A 19,859-nucleotide genomic window follows, 5' to 3' on the forward strand; every position below is an offset into this window, starting at 1 on the left:
CAAGGGGGAATTAACAAAGAACAAAGAAGTGGGCATCTGCTGACATGAGGGCCGAAGTCAGGCTCTAGGCGGCGGGCACTCTGAGTCTTATCTCCAGAACATAGATCCTCCTCAAAAGCCTTGGTGTGTCAGGCCGGGCTCAGTGTATAACTCATGTCCTTGGATGTCATAGGAGTCAGGAAGAGATAAGGAAGAGGGGACTATAATTCAACTTTTACAGCCTCAGGTGCCAGGAAGGGAACAGGGAGAAGGGAGTGACAACTGGCTCCTAGCACAAGGCCATTTGGCCTGTTAGGGAGATTGTGAAGGGCTTGCTTTCTCATGGTATGGTCTCTGACACAATCTCATTTTGATACTGTCTTTTTGTGTGTGTGTGTGTGTGTGTCTGTCTATATTTTAGGGGCAAATATAGGTCTTATCTTTATGAAATGACCTGTGGACGTATTTTATAATAAATTTGGATGTTGAGCTATAAGAACTCTGTCACTCAATGCACATTCCTGAGTGAACAATGTTTCCATCGGTTGTGACAATAACAGCATGAGCCACCACTCCTAACTGTATGGCACAGTTGTACAGTTATGGCTGTTTTTGACTATGTAGCTGCAATTGGTGCAATGTGTGAGTTTGCCTTTTCCCCTCAGTCTACATGACACTCAAAGGTTTTTCACAGCCATTTCTGGAATTACAGTTTTGTTTTATGGAATCACAGATTTTCTTGGGTAGTTAACTAATGTCCTGTTGGTCAATATTCATTTGTTTCAATGTCGGGTTCCTGAGAATACATGTATTCTCCCTAGAGTCATGTATTGGTGCATAGTACAGTGTCCAGGTGGTGCCATTGAGAATGTAAAAAAAAAAAATAGAGACAGACAGTAGTTCTGGCTGTCCTAGAACTTGTCTGTAGAGCAGTCAGGCCTCAGACTCATAGGAATTGCCCTGCCTCGGACTCCCAGGTGCTGGGAGAGAAGGTGTTTACCATCCCCCTCCCTCCACTTGTAAACATTCTTCTTAACTATAAGATTCTTTTCTTTGAAAGCTCTATAGAAATAAAGGTTTGTGGTTTCATGATTGTGTAGTTTAGATAACAGTAGCCCAGTGGTATGAAAGTAGTTGTTGATAACACACAGACACTGGTGTGTCTAGGGAAAAAAATAACAGTTCTATGGCCAGAAAGGTGCCTATGCAGGTGTCAGTACTGCTACACAGCTTGGTAACCTGGTTTAGTTCCATGATTCCCTGAAAGAGGGCCTCTTTGTGTATACACACATACACACACACACACACACACACACACACACACACACACACACACATACACACACACACACACACACTCTCTCTCTCTCTCTCTCTCTCTCACATAACACACAGTAATGATTTAAACAGAAGAAAAACCCAGTTCTCTAAGTCTCAGCCTAGAACTTTCTCCCTCGGTGAGCCTATTGCTGTCCCCTCACATGGCATGGTGTTCCACTAGGTAAGTTTGCCTAGAGGTAAGGTTACTAAGTGGCTGGTGGGCACACCTCAGCAGGTAGGTGTCATACAATGAGTGTGAACAGAGGCCTACTCCCCAGGCTGTGGTAACCAGCATTGCAAACTGCCACTTCAGAGCCACTGCATCTTGCAACTTCTCCTCTCACGCCTACTTAACAAGTCACTTTGTATTGCAGTAGTGAAGTCTACTCAGAGCTGAACAGTATGACCAAAGCTCTTCACAGAGGCTAATTCATAGCACTAACTGCCTCTTTGACCAAATGACAGAGACTGAGTATAAACATAAAAGCCCTTATATTTAAATTATATTATTGAAATGTATGTTAAGTTCAATTTAAAATACTTTCATAAACTATTAGACATGAAAAGTTTTAAACAGATTTATTAAACAAGAAAATAGGCCTGAGACATGTTCCTTCACAAAGACTAACTAAAAGAATCCTTTGCCAAAACTGACCAGAGAAAAGCAGAGGCTGGGGACACATCAAAGCACTTCACTGTTAGGTTGGAGAGCTTTTAGAACAACCTAGGGCTAATGAGACAGACTCAGGCAGGGTAGGAAGAAGTTCTAGCTACACTACCTCTAGGCTCAGCCTCTCTCCACCCTTGTTTCCACTAAGTGGGAAAATGAATAAATAAATAAATAAATAAATAAATAAATAAATAAATAAATAAATGTGTCTGCTTTATATGTGTTGTAGTTACACTTGTAAACAAAAGACCAGGGAAAATATTCCCGATAAAGACAGAAGATAGCTTGGAACTATATGAAATAAATATTTATTTATAATTTTCAATTCACTTTAAGTCACTGTTGCGTCACAAGCTTTGTGCTAGGTTTGAGAACTAAGTGCTGGAGTGTGTTTGAGGAGACATGCACTGCACCTGATTGGTTAATGGCTTGGTAGGTGAATCAAATGTGGCAAAAATGAAACAGGAGGAGAAGGAAGAAAGAGAAGAGAAGAGGAAGAGGAGGAAAAGGAAGAGGGGGAGGAGGGGGAGGAGGAAGGGGAGGAGAGGAAGGAGGAGGAGGAGGAGGAGGAGGAAAGTCAGCTGAGAAGGGCACAAGTCCAGTCAAAGGGTTGGCGAGGTAGCTCAGCAGATCCAAACCCAGTACTCTTTAAGAGGACTGCCATTCACATCAGGTGGCTCATAGCTGCTCCAGCTCCGGGGCACCTGGATCATCTTCAGCCTCCACAGCACCTGTATCTGTGTACAGTAATGACCAGTGGTCTACAAAGACCTGGTCTACAAAGTGAGTTCCAGGACAGACAGAGAAACCCTGTCTCAAAAAAAAAAAAAAAAAGATATGCTCTACAATTCTTTGAAAACAATAATATAATTCTCACATTAGTGATGAGTTGCTAATTAAGAGAGTCTGGCATGTAGATTTAGAGTACGCATAGGCATAGTAGGTGCTCAGTAAATGCAAGTTTCTTGGTTGCAATCCTACTTTGTTATGGATAGATTATAGGTACCTGGTTGTAGGAGCTTTAGCTCAGCCAGTCTATTTAATGAGTCCTTTGTGTTTCCACTGCACTTCCTGGGTGCCTGCTTACAACTCCAGCCTCACTCCATTTGCATTATCCTCTGGGCTATGAAGTCTTCCTAGACAAGCCTGGTCTAGGATTTGTCTTTACAGTCTCAGTCCCTGTTGTGACAGGTTGGTTACTCAGAGAAGAATGTTGCTGATCTTCAACATTACAGGTATCTTCCAGAAGATGTGCAACGGGCAGAAAGCTTCAGTCATTACAGTTTTCTCCAGCCTACCTTTATCATGAAGATTTGAATAACACTTACAAAAAATGAGTGTCTCTGTAAGAACAGAAATAGTAGTGAATATGTAGTGATGTGTGGTTGCCATCTCTCTCTCTCTCTCTGTCTCTGCCTCTCTGTCTTTCTCTCTCTGTCTCTCTGTCTCTGTCTGTCTGTCTGTCTGTCTGTCTCTCTCTCTCACTCACACACACACACACACACACACACACACACACACACACATACACACAGACATGCCTTAATTTTTTTTTTAAGGAAAATTGTATTTGGTCTTATTTGCCTGGACTACATTAGTTTGACTGTCGAATTGTATGAGTAGGAACATTCTCACAAGCCCAGCCCTGCACATGGTCCTGGAGCAGGGCTTCCTTAGGCATTTTCCCAGGAACGATTAGCTCTGCACAGTGAAAATGAATGCTATGTGAGAGAGAAACACCATTCAGTTTGGCAAATGTCCGGTCCTATGTCTTTAGTTGTCAGTGTGAAGTGTAGGTGTGGAGAAGAGAGATTCAGTATCCAGATTTGTCGATTTAGGATCTTTTTCATAGACTCTCTAGGCTGGCAGTGGCTAAACTCTTAGGAAACAGGAGCCAGATTGTGGGGTGGGTGTGCTGTCTTAGGTCCCGGAGACTCAGGGGGCTGGGCATGAGGAGAGAAGCTTGAGCAACCTACCATTTGGAGATTAGCTGCCACAGTATGACGAGACTCACAAAAAGAGCAAGGTAGGAGAAGGGAAGTGGGGGGAAGAAAGAGAGAGAGAGAGAGAACTTAAATTGAAATTATAGTCTTATTTTTAGAGCTTTATATTCTTAACAGATTGTTAATACTAAAATTAACTTACCAGATTGTTAATAAATACAGGCAGTTGCAGTCCACATAACATGAAGGCTGGAAATGGTTGGGTGGAGTAAAATACAGATAAAATGAAACTCACACATTACTGGAGGAAGGGTGCTTACGAAGGTCTGAATACTAGCAAAATCGGTAATGTTTAGTAAGCATTTGTCTACTTTTTATGTGTACTTAAGTAAAACAAGGGCTCATGTCCAGCAGGGGACACACATAAAAAGACTCAAAGGATATTCATGTTCATAGTGACACAGTGGAACAATACTACTGATATGCATAACAGGGGCAGGTTTTGCATGTCATGTTGAGCAAGTAGAACCACATAGTGTTGGTGCATTGCATGATCCTTTAGATGACAGCCAAGCAAAACGTATTCCAAGAGGACAAGGGTACCCTGAGTAGTTCTGTGGTGATGTAAATTCCAGATACCTTGTTCTAAGAGTTGGTTTCATAGGTTAGACTTACATGTAAATATCTTGTCCATGTGAAGAGTTGTGTATGCCTAAAAATAACTCAAGAAATTCATATCTTGGTTCTTCTCAGTGCTCGATTAGAAGGCCCGAGGTTCATGCCTGTTCCTCTTTGTCTGTGTGCCTTAAACACTGAGACAGTAATATTGTGTACATTTCTTCTACCTCTCATTGTGTTCTCGTTGTCGCTGTCTCTCTTTTTTATTCTCTCACTCTTTCTCTTTCTCCATCTTGTGTATAGGTCTAAGTCTGTGAACCTGTGTGTGTGCACATGTACAAACGTGAATAGGTTTTATATGTTTTTATTTTTCTCCACAATTTGGAATCTAGCAGCCTGTGTTTTTCCCCTGAGGATTTACCTCCCTAACAGTTTCCAGGTGATGTGGGTCCCGAGGTCTGGTAGTTCCTACTTTAAATAGCAATGTACTTTGAATATGTACTAACAATTGTCCATTCATTTGTATCCCTTGGGCAGATTATAAGGCTGTGGTGATGTATGGCCTCATCTCCACAATTATGTGTAATAGCTGTCTATACAGTATTAGTTATCCAGAATTAGAATCCCTTTTATGAAAACAGGGGAAATACAATCACAGGTGTCTGGTGGGCAAAGACTTGTAGCCTAAGGCTCTTGAGAACATACCTGGTTAGTGTGCTCTTCCAGCCCTACTGAGTGAACACAGGGAGCCAGGGCACCTTCCATCTAGATGCCTAGCTTCTGGTGTTCTGGGGCCACGATAGCAAGTTTCCCAAGGTTAAGAAAATCCCAGCATTTAGAATTCAGAGTGTGGTTTCCATGGCTGGAGTAGTCCAGGACCCATCCTGAGTTCATGTGTTACTAAAAGCCTATGTTCACAGAGCTCTCTCTTCCTGGGGCCAGGACCTACCACAGGCAAAATCTGCTCTATGAAAAATTGAAGATGAAAGAGAAGGAGGTTATGTCATTTCTGCACAACTTAGAGATGGAGTACGTTGAGGCCTGCAAGAACAACCAGGAGCTCAAGAAGGAGATAAATCTCTATCAGTAAGTTTTTGTCAGGGAGGCCACCACTTTTGAAATGGCCATTTATACCTTCCTTTGTTTCTGGACTGAAGAGTCTGCAGGTCTGATTCTATCCCTTCTGGTTTTTAGTCATCACTGTGCCTTGGATGTTTTGGACTCAGTTTTCCTAAGTCTCTAAGACATTCCTCCCAATGTTGTCCAGGCATCCTCAGGAGCCTCCAGATAGGAAAGTGATTCAGACCATGAGAGGGCTATTATGCAGTATTGGGATTCTGGGGCTCAGGCAGGGTTTTACAGAGCTGAGTGAGATGTAACACAAGGATACATGTAGGTTCTACCAACCTACCCTGATTGTACTTGCATCCTACTAATTGGTATTGTCCGAATGCATGGGCTGTCATGGGTAGATGGAGATCCCTCTTTCTTTTGGAGAAACATGGACCCTTTTTGGTGTTTGAACTGCATCAAAATTTTCTCTTTCCTTGAAATGGCTGTTTGCTGTTTGTACAGTTGTCATGGATGTATTAAGATGGATGTTATAAGGTCTTTATGGGAACCAGGATGCAGGTCTGGTTAATGGGACCTGTAAGTAGAAATGGGAGGAGGAGGCTGCAGGATCTTACTATGCAGAGTGTGTTTCCAGTAAGAAGTTGGTGATATTGAAGCAGGAGAGCAAGAAACTACAGGCTGATTGGGCCATCATTCATCAATATTTGGTGGACTTGAACCTGAGTTGTAAAGATGAACAGGAGAAGACCAGCAACCTTGAGACTCAAGAACATCAGGTAGGGACAAACAATTTGGTCAACCTATGTCTGTCTGATACCATTTGTACATTAGATCCATCTTTGCTTCCACCCACTACCTTTCTGATCCAAACTCCCAAGCAGCCACCCACCTCATGGAATGTAGCTGTTCTGTCTTCAACAAGTATTCTTGGAAGTTAGCCTCTTATGAGACACTGAATTATCCTCTTGTGCGATACTGTTGCCACTGGCAAGTGTACCTTTCAACTCTGCTTTAATCTGCAGTCCAGTCAGGGTGACAGGTGAATAACATGTCACATTCTTGCATGTCCTCATGATAGGTGGAATGCTATGCAGAGCTTTGAGTGAGTTCTTGTCCATACATCTTGTTGGCTGGGCAGCAGATTTATAGCCCCATAAGTTCTGGGTTCTTAGACAGGATACATGCACAGGTCATGTGACATCCCATGTACATGCACCTTGGAGGAATTAGAGCCAACTACAAATGTCAAATGAGTGCATCTCATTAACATTGATATGGGTGGCATGTGGCCTTCTCCTTTCTTTTTGTAATTCATTGACGTCTCTTCCTTTGCCAGGTTCTTGGTTGGAACTGATAGAAGCCTGAGTTGATCTTTGTCACTCCATGGTTTTGTGACTGTTGTTGAATACTTGGCCCTTTCTTCAGATTTAACATCCATAATTTCAATGAAAATATTAATGTTGACTGTCAAGTACAGTTCAGGTGGTGGGAGGCAGAAGGCTGACAGCTGCCATGCCTGTCCCCACCAAACCTGTGTCTTAGTAACTACCTTTCTCTTGCAGGTCTCAGAAACTGCAAGAGAGCTAGGATTGGCCACAGCCCAAGAAGAGAGCATTCTGCAGAATAAGTTGTCACCCCAAGAGTTCCCTGCTCCATCCCCAGCATCCCAATCTTCCTTGGATGAATTTTCTTCCATATAGTTCATTTCCTTAGGGTGAATAGGCCCTAACTAGGAAGCCATGGCTGATTCAGGGTGTTATTCCCTTTTCTCTTCAGACAACTCCCCTTGGCAGAGAACTGAGGTTATTGCACTGCCACTAAGTGTCCAGGAGGAGTAACAGGCTGTAGGTCTGTGCTGCTTAAATGTGCAGAAAGAGAAAGCAGCTGAACAATAATTTTATGTTAGAGTTTTGAATGAAGTTTTGGTTTTTGTTCTTTGAGTTGTTGCTATGTTATTTAGAAGTTATATGTGCTTGGTCTTGTCTTTCTTTCTTTCTTTCTTTCTTTCTTTCTTTCTTTCTTTCTTTCTCTCTTTCTTTTTTTGCTTTTACCTCTATATTAATTGAACTTTTAAAACCTGTTTTTTTAAATTCTATTTCTTATGAATAAAAATTTATTTGCAAGTAGTGACTCTTGAAACCATCTTCCTTATTCAGGTGTTCTATTCCCTGCTGTAGACCTAGAATTCACACCCAGAGATGGATCTCTGTAAGTTCCAGGCAGCCAGGGCTACATAGTAAAGTCATACATACATATACCTAGGTGTATAGATGGCTTTTATAGATCTTTTGTGTGTGGATAATATCACTTACCCCATGGATACACACTTTATGATGTAATCACTACCATACTGTATCCATGCTGTCATGAATTCTCTTACTCCTAACATATAGTACTCTATAACACATATTCATTTATGACCCTGTGGACCAGATACTGAGTAATATGCAGGCATTTCTCTAAAGCTGCCGAGGAAATAAAAACATTCACAAAGGAATATAAAATAAATCAGGAGGGTCAGAGCCATATGCCTCAGTTTTGCTTGCAGTACAGCATCAGTGGCAACCACACAGCAGATATAATGACCTTCCAAGTCATGCTGGGAAATAGCTTTTGATAGATGGGGTTGTCCTTGACCATAAATTTGCAATCCTTTTGTTGTTGCTGATTAGACTTATGTTTATCATTTATGTGAATGGATGTTTTTCCTACTGTGTGTCCTCCAGTATGGGGCTTCTCCTGAGGGCAGTTCCCTCAGAGGCCAGAAGAAGGAATCACATCCAGTCCTGGAGATGATTGTTAGGTACCATGTGGGTCTTCTAGAGAGCAGCAGATGCTCTAACCTGTGAGGCATCTCCATACCTCCTGCAGTTGGCTTTTGTCCTTCCAGTGCCTGTGCTGTATTAGGTGGACAGGATCAACTCCGATTGAGTGGAGAAATCTCAGGAGACTAGGTATAGTGCCTGACCTGCACATACTCATTGTCCTAGGCTGCCAGACATATATGCAGAGCTCTGATGTTACCACTGCTAGTTTTGTATTCAGGATATTGCCTCAGTATCCTTTATTTTCAGTTTTAGAGCAGATCTTCACCTCTCATGTAGGATGACAATGTAGATTAGGCACTTCTGTAAAATTTAAAATTGAGATTAGCTTCCTAGAAGCTAGATTGGGAAAATGAATCCCTCTTGATAGCATGAAATGTTTCTATTGTTTCTTTTTTTTATTAGATAATTTTTATTTACATTTCAAATGTTATCCCCTTTCCTGATTTCCCCTTTTAAAATCCCCTATCTCCTCCCTACTCCCCCTGCTCACCAACCATTCCACTCTGGCTTTCTAGCCTGCACATTCCCCTAAATTGGGACATAGAGCCTTCACAGGACCAAGGGCCTCTCCTCCCGTTGATGACCAACAAAGCCATTATCTACTACATACACAGCTGAAGCCATGAGTCTCACCATGTGTACTTTGGTTAGTGGTTTAATCTCTGGGAGCTCTGGGGGTACTGGCTAGTTCATATTGCTGTTCCTCCTATGGGGATGCAAACAACGTCAGCTCCTTGGGTCCTTTTTCTAGCTCCTCCATTGGGACGTTGTGCTCAGTCTAATGGTTGACTGAGAGCATCCACATCTTTATTTGTCAATCACAAGCAGAGCCTCTCGAGAGACATACACACACAAAGAGACAGAGAGAGAAACAGAGAGAGAGAGAGAGAGAGAGAGAGAGAGAGAGAGAGAGAGAGAGAGAGAGAGAGACTGAACATAACTACAAATATAGAGCTTATGAAATTCCTTGGTTTAGATGATCAGTTGATGAGCTGATGACATGGGTGAGCAGGTATTCATCATTGTCAGGTATTCATCATTGCTGCCAAGCCTAGACACCTGAATATCTTCCTTGGAATGCACATAGTAGAAAGAACATTCCTCTCACAAAGTGCTCTGTTCTTCATGTTTGTGTGTGTATGTGCATCCATGAACCCATAGTATTTCTTTACAAAATTACTTTTAAGACCATAGTGAAATCTAATGTGGAGGAATCCTGCAAATTTCTATTAAAAATCTCTCACGGCACCTTGTATGTTACACTACTTCAACACACCCTGAAACCTGCCAGTGTAGATATTTACCTGGAGACTGTGGTGTGCATCACCACCATGAAGATCAGCAACATTTTGATGTATTGCATTCTGCAATTCCTAAGGTGAGACAAAGCCTCATCTCATAGAGAGGTAGGTAGGATTCGCTGTCAGGGAATAAAGGCTGAATTCAGTCAATTTGATACAAAGAGTACAGTACAAAGAATCCATGAAACCAAGAGCCTGTTCGTTGATAAAATCAACAAGGTAGACAAATGCTTAGCCAAGCTAACTGAAAGGTAGAGAGACAATACCCAAAATAGCAAAATCAGAAATGAAGCAGGAGGCATAACAGTGGACACTGAGGAAATTGAAAGAATCACTAGGTCTTACTGTAGATGCCTATACTGCAAAAAATAGCAAAATCTAAATGAAATTGGTGACTTACACAGTTATCAATTATCAAAGTTAAATGAAGATCTGGTAAAGTAACTAACAGGCCTATAACCCTGAAGGAAATCGAAGCAGTCATCAAAAGTCTTCCACTCCAAAAAAGCCCAAGGCCAGAAAGTTGTAGTGCAGAATTCTACCAGATATTCAAAAAAGAGTTAGTGAAATACTCCTCAAATTATTTATAAAGTAGAAACAGAAGAAACATAGCTAAACTCATTCTATGAGTTCATAGTCACCCTGATACAGAAACCACACAAACACTCAACAAAGAAAGAGGAATTCAGTCCAATTTCACTTTTTTAACCTCTCCATGCAAATTTACTTATCTTCATAATAAGGAAGAACATGTCTTCCTTGTATATTTAAAGTTATAAAATTAGATACTGATATAGGACAGAAGGTAATTGGGTTCATAAGAAGTGATGTATAATAGAGAGGAACATGCTTATGGATTTGGAACCAGTCACAACTGTGATGTGTCCTAGTTATTGAAAATTAATATCAGAGTGACATAGTTGAATGTCTTTAGGAAGGCGACTGGTGGGTGACACTGATCCTGTGGGAAGCCGCCCCCACATTCGCCGTCACAAGATGGCGCTGACAGCTGTGTTCTAAGTGGTAAACAAATAATCTGCGCATGTGCCAAGGGTATTTCTCCACCCCATGTACTCTGCCTTCCCCGTGGCAACAACTCGGCCATGGGCTGCAGCCAATCAGGGAGTGATACGTCCTAGGCGAAGGATAACTCTCCTAAATAGGGACGGGGTTTCGCTTTCGTTTTTGGGTTTGAGGTTTGCACTCTTGCTCCTGAAGATGTAAGCAATAAAGTTTTGCCGCAGAAGATTCTGGTTTGTTGTGTTCTTCCTGGCCGGTCGCGTGAACGCGTGTAAGATGATCCTAAAATGCCTCCTGTATTTTAGTCTATAGAGAAAAACATAGGATAAAGAAAAAATGGGATACATCCAGGAAACAGGTCTAGAGGCCATTAAATATTCCCAGAGGAAAAGTTTCAAACAGTTGCTTAAGGTGTTTTATCAGGTGGGAAGAAAGATATACTTTCAAATAAAATTGGTGTGAAATAGGTGAGTGAAAGCTTTACCTATTCACTCACTTTCCACTTTCTCTCTTCTTTGGGGTTATCCAAAGAACCCTGAAACATTTCCACCCAAATCTGGGTTTCTACAGGGCAGAGATTGGAAAATGAGTTATGAAAACACATGCAGAGTTCATTTAAGAGCCTCACTTGAGTGGATGAAAACAGGAAAGTTCTAGGGGAGCAGATAAGTTATTTTTTCAGGGCCTGAGGATATAAAACCCCAAGTGTCTTGGCAGAGAACAGAATACTTTGGTGGTATCCCAGCTGGAAAGAGATGGTGTGTGCAAATCAGGATAATAGCAAGAAGTTTAGTGACATAGAAAGGTATTCTACAGAAAGGTGTTAATTGAGGGAAACTATTACTGTCATGAAGTTCATGGCAGCAGAGCTGTTCATTTTTTTTAGATATTTTCTTTATTTACATTTCAAATGTTATCCCCTTTCCTGGTCTCCCCTCTGAAAAGTCCCTATCCCTCTACCCCCCACCCCCACCCCACCCCTGCTCACCAACTCACCAACTCCCACTTCCCTGTTCTGTTATTCCCCTACACTGGGAAATTAAGCCTTCACAGGACCAAGGGCCTCTCCTCCCATTGATGTCCAACAAGGTCATCCTCTACTTCATGTGTGGCTGGAGTGTTCACTCCCTCCAAGTGTACTCTTTGGTTTATGGTTTAGTTCCTGGGAAATCTGGGGGTACTGTTCATACTGTTGTTCCTCCTATGGGGTTGCAAATCACTTCAGCCTCTTTGGTCCTCTCTCTAACTCCTCCATTGGGGATTTTGTGTCTAAAGGTTGGGGGCAAGCATCCACCTCTGTATTTGTCAGGCACTGGTAGAATCTCTCAGGAGACTGTTATATCAGACTCCCATCATCAAGTACTTGTTGGTATTCACAATAGTGTCTGGGTTTGGTAACTATATGATTTGGATGCTCAGGTCTCTGGCCTTTCCTTCAGTCTCTACTCCACATTTTGTCTCTGTATCTCCTCTAATGGGTTTGTGTTCCCCCTTCTAAGAAGGACTGAAGTATCCACACTTTTGTCTTCTGTCATCTTAAGCTTCATGTGGTGTGTGAATTGTAACTTGGATATTCTGAGTTTCAGGGCCAATATCTACTGATCAGTGAGTGCATGCGGTGTGTGTTCTTTGTGATTGGGTTACCTCACTCAGCATGATATTTTCTAGTTCCATCTGTTTGCCTAAGAATTTAATAAATTTATTGATTTTAATAGCTGAGGAGTATCCACTGTGTAAATGTACTTTATTTTCTATATTCATTCCTTTGTTGAGGGATATCTGGGTTCTTTCCAGCTTCTGACTATTATAAATAAGGCTGCTATGAACATAGTAGAGCATGTGTCCTTATTACACATTGGAGCATATTCTGGGTGTATGCGCAGGAGTGGTATTGCTGGATCCTCTAGTAGTACTATGTCCAATTTTCTAAAGAACCACCAGACTGACTTCCAGAGTGGTTGTACCAGCTTGCAATCCCACCAGCAATGAAAGTGTGTTCCTCTTTTTCCACATCCTCACCAGCATCTTTTCTCCTCTGAGTTTTTTATCTTTGCCAATCTGACTGATATGAGGTAGAATCTCAAGTTTATTTTGATTTGCATTTCTCTGATGACTAAGGATGTTGAACCTTTTTTTAAGGTGCTTTTCTCAGCCATCCAGTATTCCTCAGTTGAGAATTCTTTGTTTAGCTTTTTACCCCATTGTTTAATAGGGTTATTTGGTTCTCTGGAGTCTAACTTGTTGAGTTCTTTGAATATATTGAATATTAGCTCTCTATCAGATGTCGGATTTGTAAAGATCTTTTCCCAATGTGTTGGTTGACTTTTTGTATTAACGACAGTGTTCTTTGCTTTACAGAAGCTTTGCAATTTTACGAGGTTCCATTTGTCAATTCTTGATCTCACAGCCTAAGCCATTGGTGTTCTGGTCAGGAATTTTTCCCTGTGCCCATATGTTTGAGGGTCTTCCCCACTTTCTCCTCTCTACATTTCAGTGTATCTGGTTTCATGTGGAGGTCCTTGATTCACTTAGACTTGAGGTTTGTACAAGAAGATAAGAATGGATTGATTCTCATTCTGTTAAATGCTGACCACCAGTTGAGCCAGTACCATTTGTTGAAAATGCTGTCTTTTTTTCGAATGGATAATTTTAACTCCATTGTCAAAGACCAAGTGACCTTAGGTGTCGGGGTTCGTTTCTGGGTCTTCAATACTATTCCATTGATCCACCTGTCTGTCATTGTACCAGTACCATGCAGTTTTTATCACAATTGTTCTGTAGTACTCCTTGAGGTCCTGGATGGTTTTTCCACCAGAAGTTCTTTTATTGTTGAGTGTAGATTTTGCTATCCTAGGTTTTTTTGTTATTCCAGATGAATTTGCAAATTGCCCTTTCCAGCTCTTTGAATAATTAATTTGGAATTTTGATTGGAATTGCATTGAATATGTAGATTGCTCTCAGCAAGAAGTCTATTTTTACTATATCACTCCTGCCAATCCATGACCATGGGAGAGCTTTCCATCTTCTGAGATATTCTTCCATTTTTTTCTTCAGAGATTATAAGTTCTCATCATACAGATCTTTCACTTGTTTAGTTAGAGTCACACCAAGGTATTTTATATTATTTGTGATTATTGTGAAGAGTGTTATTTCCCTAATTTCTTTTTGAGCCTGTTTACCCTCTGTGTAGAGAAAGGCCACTGATTTGTTTGAGTTAATTTTATATCCAGCCAGATTGCTGAAATTGTCTATCAGGTTTAGGAGTTCTCTGGTGAAACTTTTGGGGTCACTCAAGTATACTTTGGTATCATCAGCAAATAGTGATATTTTGACTTCTTTCTATGGAATCTTCTGCCCCTGAGATTCTCTCTTCTATCTCTTGTATTGTGTTGCTGATGCTTACTTACATCTATGGCTCCTTATTTTTTCTTAGGATTTCTATCTCCAGGGTTATCCCCCCTTGTGATTTGTTTATTGTTTCTATTTCCATTTTTAGATCCTGGATGGTTTTCTTCAATTCCTTCACCCGTTTGGTTGTCTTTTCCTTTAATTCTTTAAGTAATTTTTGTGTTTCCTCTTTAAGGGCTTCTACCTGTTTAGCTGGGTTCTCCTGTATTTCTTTAAGGGGGTTATTGATGTCCTTCTTAAAATCCTCTAAAAGCAACATGAGATATGATTTTAAATCTGAATCGGGCTCCGGGACTCCGCGGAGGGGGGCTCCGGGACTCCGCGGAGGGGGGCTCCGGGACTCCGCGGAGGGCAGGCTGCACGGGAGACCGTGTGGAATACAGAGGCCAGCCATTTCTGGGACGGGCGAGAGTCGCAGAGCTTCTGGGGCGGCGCCATCTTCGTCTCCAGACAACCGGCCACCTTCCTGGCGAGAGCCACAGAGCTTCTGAGGTGGCGCCATCTTCAGCTCTAGACAGCCGGCCACCTTCCTGGTGAGAGCACGGGGGTCTGCCCAGCCTGAGAGATTTGTGTTACAGGCGCTGGCGGGAGCCTTCTTGGCTCCGGGACTCCGCGGAGGGCAGGCTGCACGGGTGACCTTGTGGAATACAGAGGCCAGCCATTTCTGGTACGGGCGAGAGTCGCAGAGATCTGGGGCGGCGCCATCTTCGGCTCCAGACAACCGGCCACCTTCCTGGCGAGAGCCACAGAGCTTCTGAGGTGGCACCATCTTCGTCTCCAGACAACCGGCCACCTTCCTGGCCAAAGCAACACAGCTTCTGGGAAAGATCCTGTTTTGGGCCTTCACCTTCAGCCAGGAGGAGGTCCAAACACCAGATAACTGTACACCTTCCCCGAAAGAGGAGAGCTTGCCTGCAGAGACTGCTCTGACCACTGAAACTCAGAGGAGAGAGCTTGTCTCCCACGCCTGCTGATTGAGGGTAACAAAATCAACAGAGGAACAATCTCTTAACAAAGACAACTATAACAACTAACTCCAGAGATTGCCAGATGGCGAAAGGTAAACGTAAGAATCCTACTAACAGAAACCAGGACCACTCACCATCATCAGAACCCAGAACGCCTACTTCGCCCAGTCCAGGACACCCTAACACACCTGAAAAGGGAGACCTGGATTTAAAAGATATCTCATGATGATGGTAGAGGACATAAAGAAGGAATTCAATAACTCACTTAAAGAGATACAGGAGAACACTGCTAAAGAGTTACAAGTCCTTAAAGAAAAACAGGAAAACACTGCTAAAGAGTTACAAGTCCTTAAAGAAAAACAGGAAAACACAACCAAACAGGTAGAAGTCCTTATAGAAAAACAGGAAAACACATCCAAACAGGTGATGGAAATGAACAAAACCATACTAGACCTAAAAAGGGAAGTAGACACAATAAATAAAACCCCAAGTGAGGCAACGCTGGAGATAGAAACCCTAGGAAAGAAATCTGGAACCATAGATTTGAGCATCAGCAACAGAATACAAGAGATGGAAGAGAGAATCTCAGGTGCAGAAGACTCCATAGAGAACATCGGCACAACAATCAAAGAAAATGGAAAATGCAAAAAGATCCTAACTAAAAACATCCAGGAAATCCAGGACACAATGAGAAGACCAAACCTACGGATAATAGGAGTGGATGAGAATGAAGATTTTCAACTCAAAGGACCCGCAAACATCTTCAACAAAATTATTGAAGAAAACTTCCAAAATCTAAAGAAAGAGATGCCCATGAACATACAAGAAGCCTACAGAACTCCAAATAGACTGGACCAGAAAAGAAATTCCTCCCGACACATAAAAATCAGAACATCAAATGCACTAAATAAAGATAGAATACTAAAAGCAGTAAGGGAAAAAGGTCAAGTAACATATAAAGGCAAGCCTATCAGAATTACACCAGATTTTTCACCAGAGACTATGAAAGCCAGAAGAGCCTGGACAGATGTTATACAGACACTAAGAGAACACAAATGCCAGCCCAGGCTACTATACCCAGCCAAACTCTCAATTACCATAGATGTAGAAACCAAAGTATTCCACGACAAAACTAAATTCACCCATTATCTCTCCACGAATCCAGCCCTTCAAAGGATAATAACAGAAAAAAACCAATACAAGGACGGGAACCACGCCCTAGAAAAAACAAGGAGATAATCCCTCAACAAACCTAAAAGAAGACAGCCACAAGAACAGAATGCCAACTTTAACAACAAAAATAACAGGAAGCAACAATTACCTTTCCTTAATATCTCTTAATATCAATGGACTCAATTCCCCAATAAAAAGACATAGACTAACAGACTGGCTACACAAACAGGACCCAACATTCTGCTGCTTACAGGAAACCCATCTCAGGGAAAAAGACAGACACTACCTCAGAGTGAAAGGCTGGAAAACAATTTTCCAAGCAAATGGTCTGAAGAAACAGGCTGGAGTAGCCATTCTAATATCGGATAAAATCGACTTCCAACCCAAAGTTATCAAAAAAAGACAAGGAGGGGCACTTCATACTCATCAAAGGTAAAATCCTCCAAGAGGAACTCTCAATTCTGAATATCTATGCTCCAAATGCAAGGGCAGCCACATTCATTAAAGACACTTTAGTAAAGCTCAAAGCACACATTGCACCTCACAAAATAATAGTGGGAGACTTCAACACACCACTTTCATCAATGGACAGATCGTGGAAACAGAAACTAAACAGGGACACAGTGAAACTAACAGAAGTTATGAAACAAATGGACCTGACAGATATCTACAGAATATTCTATCCTAAAACAATAGGATATACCTTCTTCTCAGCACCTCATGGGACCTTCTACAAAATTGACCATATAATTGGTCACAAAATAGGCCTCCACAGATACAAAAATATTGAAATTGTCCCATGTATCCTATCAGACCACCATGGCATAAGACTGATCTTCAATAACAACATAAATAATGGAAAGCCAACATTCACGTGGAAACTGAACAACACTCTTCTCAATGATACCTTGGTCAAGGAAGGAATAAAGAAAGAAATTAAAGACTTTTTAGAGTTTAATGAAAATGAAGCCACAACGTACCCAAACCTTTGGGACACAATGAAAGCATTTCTAAGAGGGAAACTCATAGCTCTGAGTACCTCCAAAAAGAAACGGGAGAGAGCACATACTAGCAGCTTGACAAGACATCTAAATGCTCTAGAAAAAAAGGAAGCAAATTCACCCAAGAGGAGTAGACGGCAGGAAATAATCAAACTCAGGGGTGAAATTAACCAAGTGGAAACAAGAAGAACTATTCAAAGAATTAACCAAAGGAGGAGTTGGTTCTTTGAGAAAATCAACAAGATAGATAAACCCTTAGCTAGACTTACTAAAGAGCAAAGGGATAAAATCCTAATCAACAAAATCAGAAATGAAAAGGGAGACATAACAACAGATCCTGAAGAAATCCAAAACACCATCAGATCCTTCTACAAAAGGCTATACTCAACAAAACTGGAAAACCTGGACGAAATGGACAAATTTCTGGACAGATACCAGGTACCAAAGTTGAATCAGGATCAAGTTGACCTTCTAAACAGTCCCATATCCCCTAAAGAAATAGAAGCAGTTATTAATAGTCTCCCAGCCAAAAAAAGCCCAGGACCAGACGGGTTTAGTGCAGGGTTCTATCAGACCTTCAAAGAAGATCTAATTCCAGTTCTGCACAAACTATTTCACAAGATAGAAGTAGAAGGTACTCTACCCAACTCATTTTATGAAGCCACTATTACTCTGATACCTAAACCACAGAAAGATCCCACAAAGATAGAGAACTTCAGACCAATTTCTCTTATGAATATCGATGCAAAAATCCTTAATAAAATTCTCGCTAACCGAATCCAAGAACACATTAAAGCAATCATCCATCCTGACCAAGTAGGTTTTATTCCAGGGATTCAGGGATGGTTTAATATACGAAAATCCATCAATGTAATCCATTATATAAACAAACTCAAAGACAAAAACCACACGATCATCTCATTAGATGCAGAAAAAGCATTTGACAAGATCCAACATCCATTCATGATAAAAGTTTTGGAAAGATCAGGAATTCAAGGCCCATACCTAAACATAATAAAAGCAATCTACAGCAAACCAGTAGCCAACATCAAAGTAAATGGAGAGAAGCTGGAAGCAATCCCACTAAAATCAGGGACTAGACAAGGCTGCCCACTTTCTCCCTACCTTTTCAACATAGTACTTGAAGTCCTAGCCAGAGCAATTCGAAAACAAAAGGAGATCAAGGGGATACAAATTGGAAAAGAGGAACTCAAAATATCACTTTTTACAGAAGTTATGATAGTATAAATAAGTGACCCTAAAAATTCCACCAGAGAACTCCTAAACCTGATAAATAGCTTTGGTGAAGTAGCTGGATATAAAATTAACTCAAACAAGTCAATGGCCTTTCTCTACACAAAGAATAAACAGGCTGAGAAAGAAATTAGGGAAACAACACCCTTTTCAATAGTCACAAATAATATAAAATATCTCGGCGTGACTCTAACTAAGGAAGTGAAAGATCTGTATGATAAAAACTTCAAGTCTCTGAAGAAAGAAATTAAAGAAGATCTCAGAAGATGGAAAGATCTCCCATGCTCATGGATTGGCAGGATCAACATTGTAAAAATGGCTATCTTGCCAAAAGCAATCTACAGATTCAATGCAATCCCCATCAAAATTCCAACACAATTCTTCAACGAATTAGAAGGAGCAATTTGCAAATTCATCTGGAATAACAAAAAACCTAGGATAGCAAAAACTCTTCTCAAGGATAAAAGAACCTCTGGTGGAATCACCATGCCTGACCTAAAGCTTTACTACACAGCAATTGTGATAAAAACTGCATGGTACTGGTATAGAGACAGACAAGTAGACCAATGGAATAGAATTGAAGACCCAGAAATGAACCCACACACCTATGGTCACTTGATCTTTGACAAGGGAGCTAAAACCATCCAGTGGAAGAAAGACAGCATTTTCAACAATTGGTGCTGGCACAACTGGTTGTTATCGTGTAGAAGAATGCGAATTGATCCATTCCTATCTCCTTGTACTAAGGTCAAATCTAAGTGGATCAAGGAACTTCACATAAAACCAGGGACACTGAAACTTATAGAGGAGAAAGTGGGGAAAGCCTTGAAGATATGGGCACAGGGGAAAAATTCCTGAACAGAACAGCAATGGCTTGTGCTGTAAGATCGAGAATTGACAAATGGGACCTAATGAAACTCCAAAGTTTCTGCAAGGCAAAAGATACCGTCAATAAGACAAAAAGACCACCAACAGATTGGGAAAGGATCTTTACCTATCCTAAATCAGATAGGGGACTAATATCCAACATATATAAAGAACTCAAGAAGGTGGACTTCAGAAAATCAAATAACCCCATTAAAAAATGGGGCTCAGAACTGAACAAAGAATTCTCACCTGAGGAATACCGAATGGCAGAGAAGCACCTGAAAAAATGTTCAACATCCTTAATCATCAGGGAAATGCAAATCAAAACAACCCTGAGATTCCACCTCACACCAGTCAGAATGACTAAGATCAAAAATTCAGGTGACAGCAGATGCTGGCGTGGATGTGGAGAAAGAGGAACACTCCTCCATTGTT

General features: G+C 41.3%; 1 protein-coding gene across 2 annotated transcripts in view; it reads left to right on the top strand.

Annotated features, from left to right (window-relative positions):
- Positions 1-7,730, top strand: part of Gm41099 (predicted gene, 41099) — a 45,549-nt gene extending 37,819 nt beyond the window's left edge. The window contains exons 1-3 of one of the 2 annotated variants that reach the window (XM_017316230.1): positions 3,497-5,616; positions 6,239-6,380; positions 7,167-7,730. In XM_017316230.1, the coding sequence (XP_017171719.1) occupies positions 5,441-5,616; positions 6,239-6,380; positions 7,167-7,304 (456 nt within the window). In that variant the 5' untranslated portion in view covers positions 3,497-5,440 and the 3' untranslated portion in view covers positions 7,305-7,730. Of the gene's footprint in view, positions 1-3,496; positions 5,617-6,238 lie in introns of those variants that run through there. The other variant, XM_011244853.1, reaches the window with a different exon arrangement.
- The last annotated feature ends 12,129 nt before the right edge of the window (positions 7,731-19,859 follow it).

Source organism: Mus musculus, chromosome 14 (genome assembly GCF_000001635.26).
Source record: "Mus musculus strain C57BL/6J chromosome 14, GRCm38.p6 C57BL/6J".
In the NCBI taxonomy this organism is placed as follows: domain Eukaryota; kingdom Metazoa; phylum Chordata; class Mammalia; order Rodentia; family Muridae; genus Mus; species Mus musculus.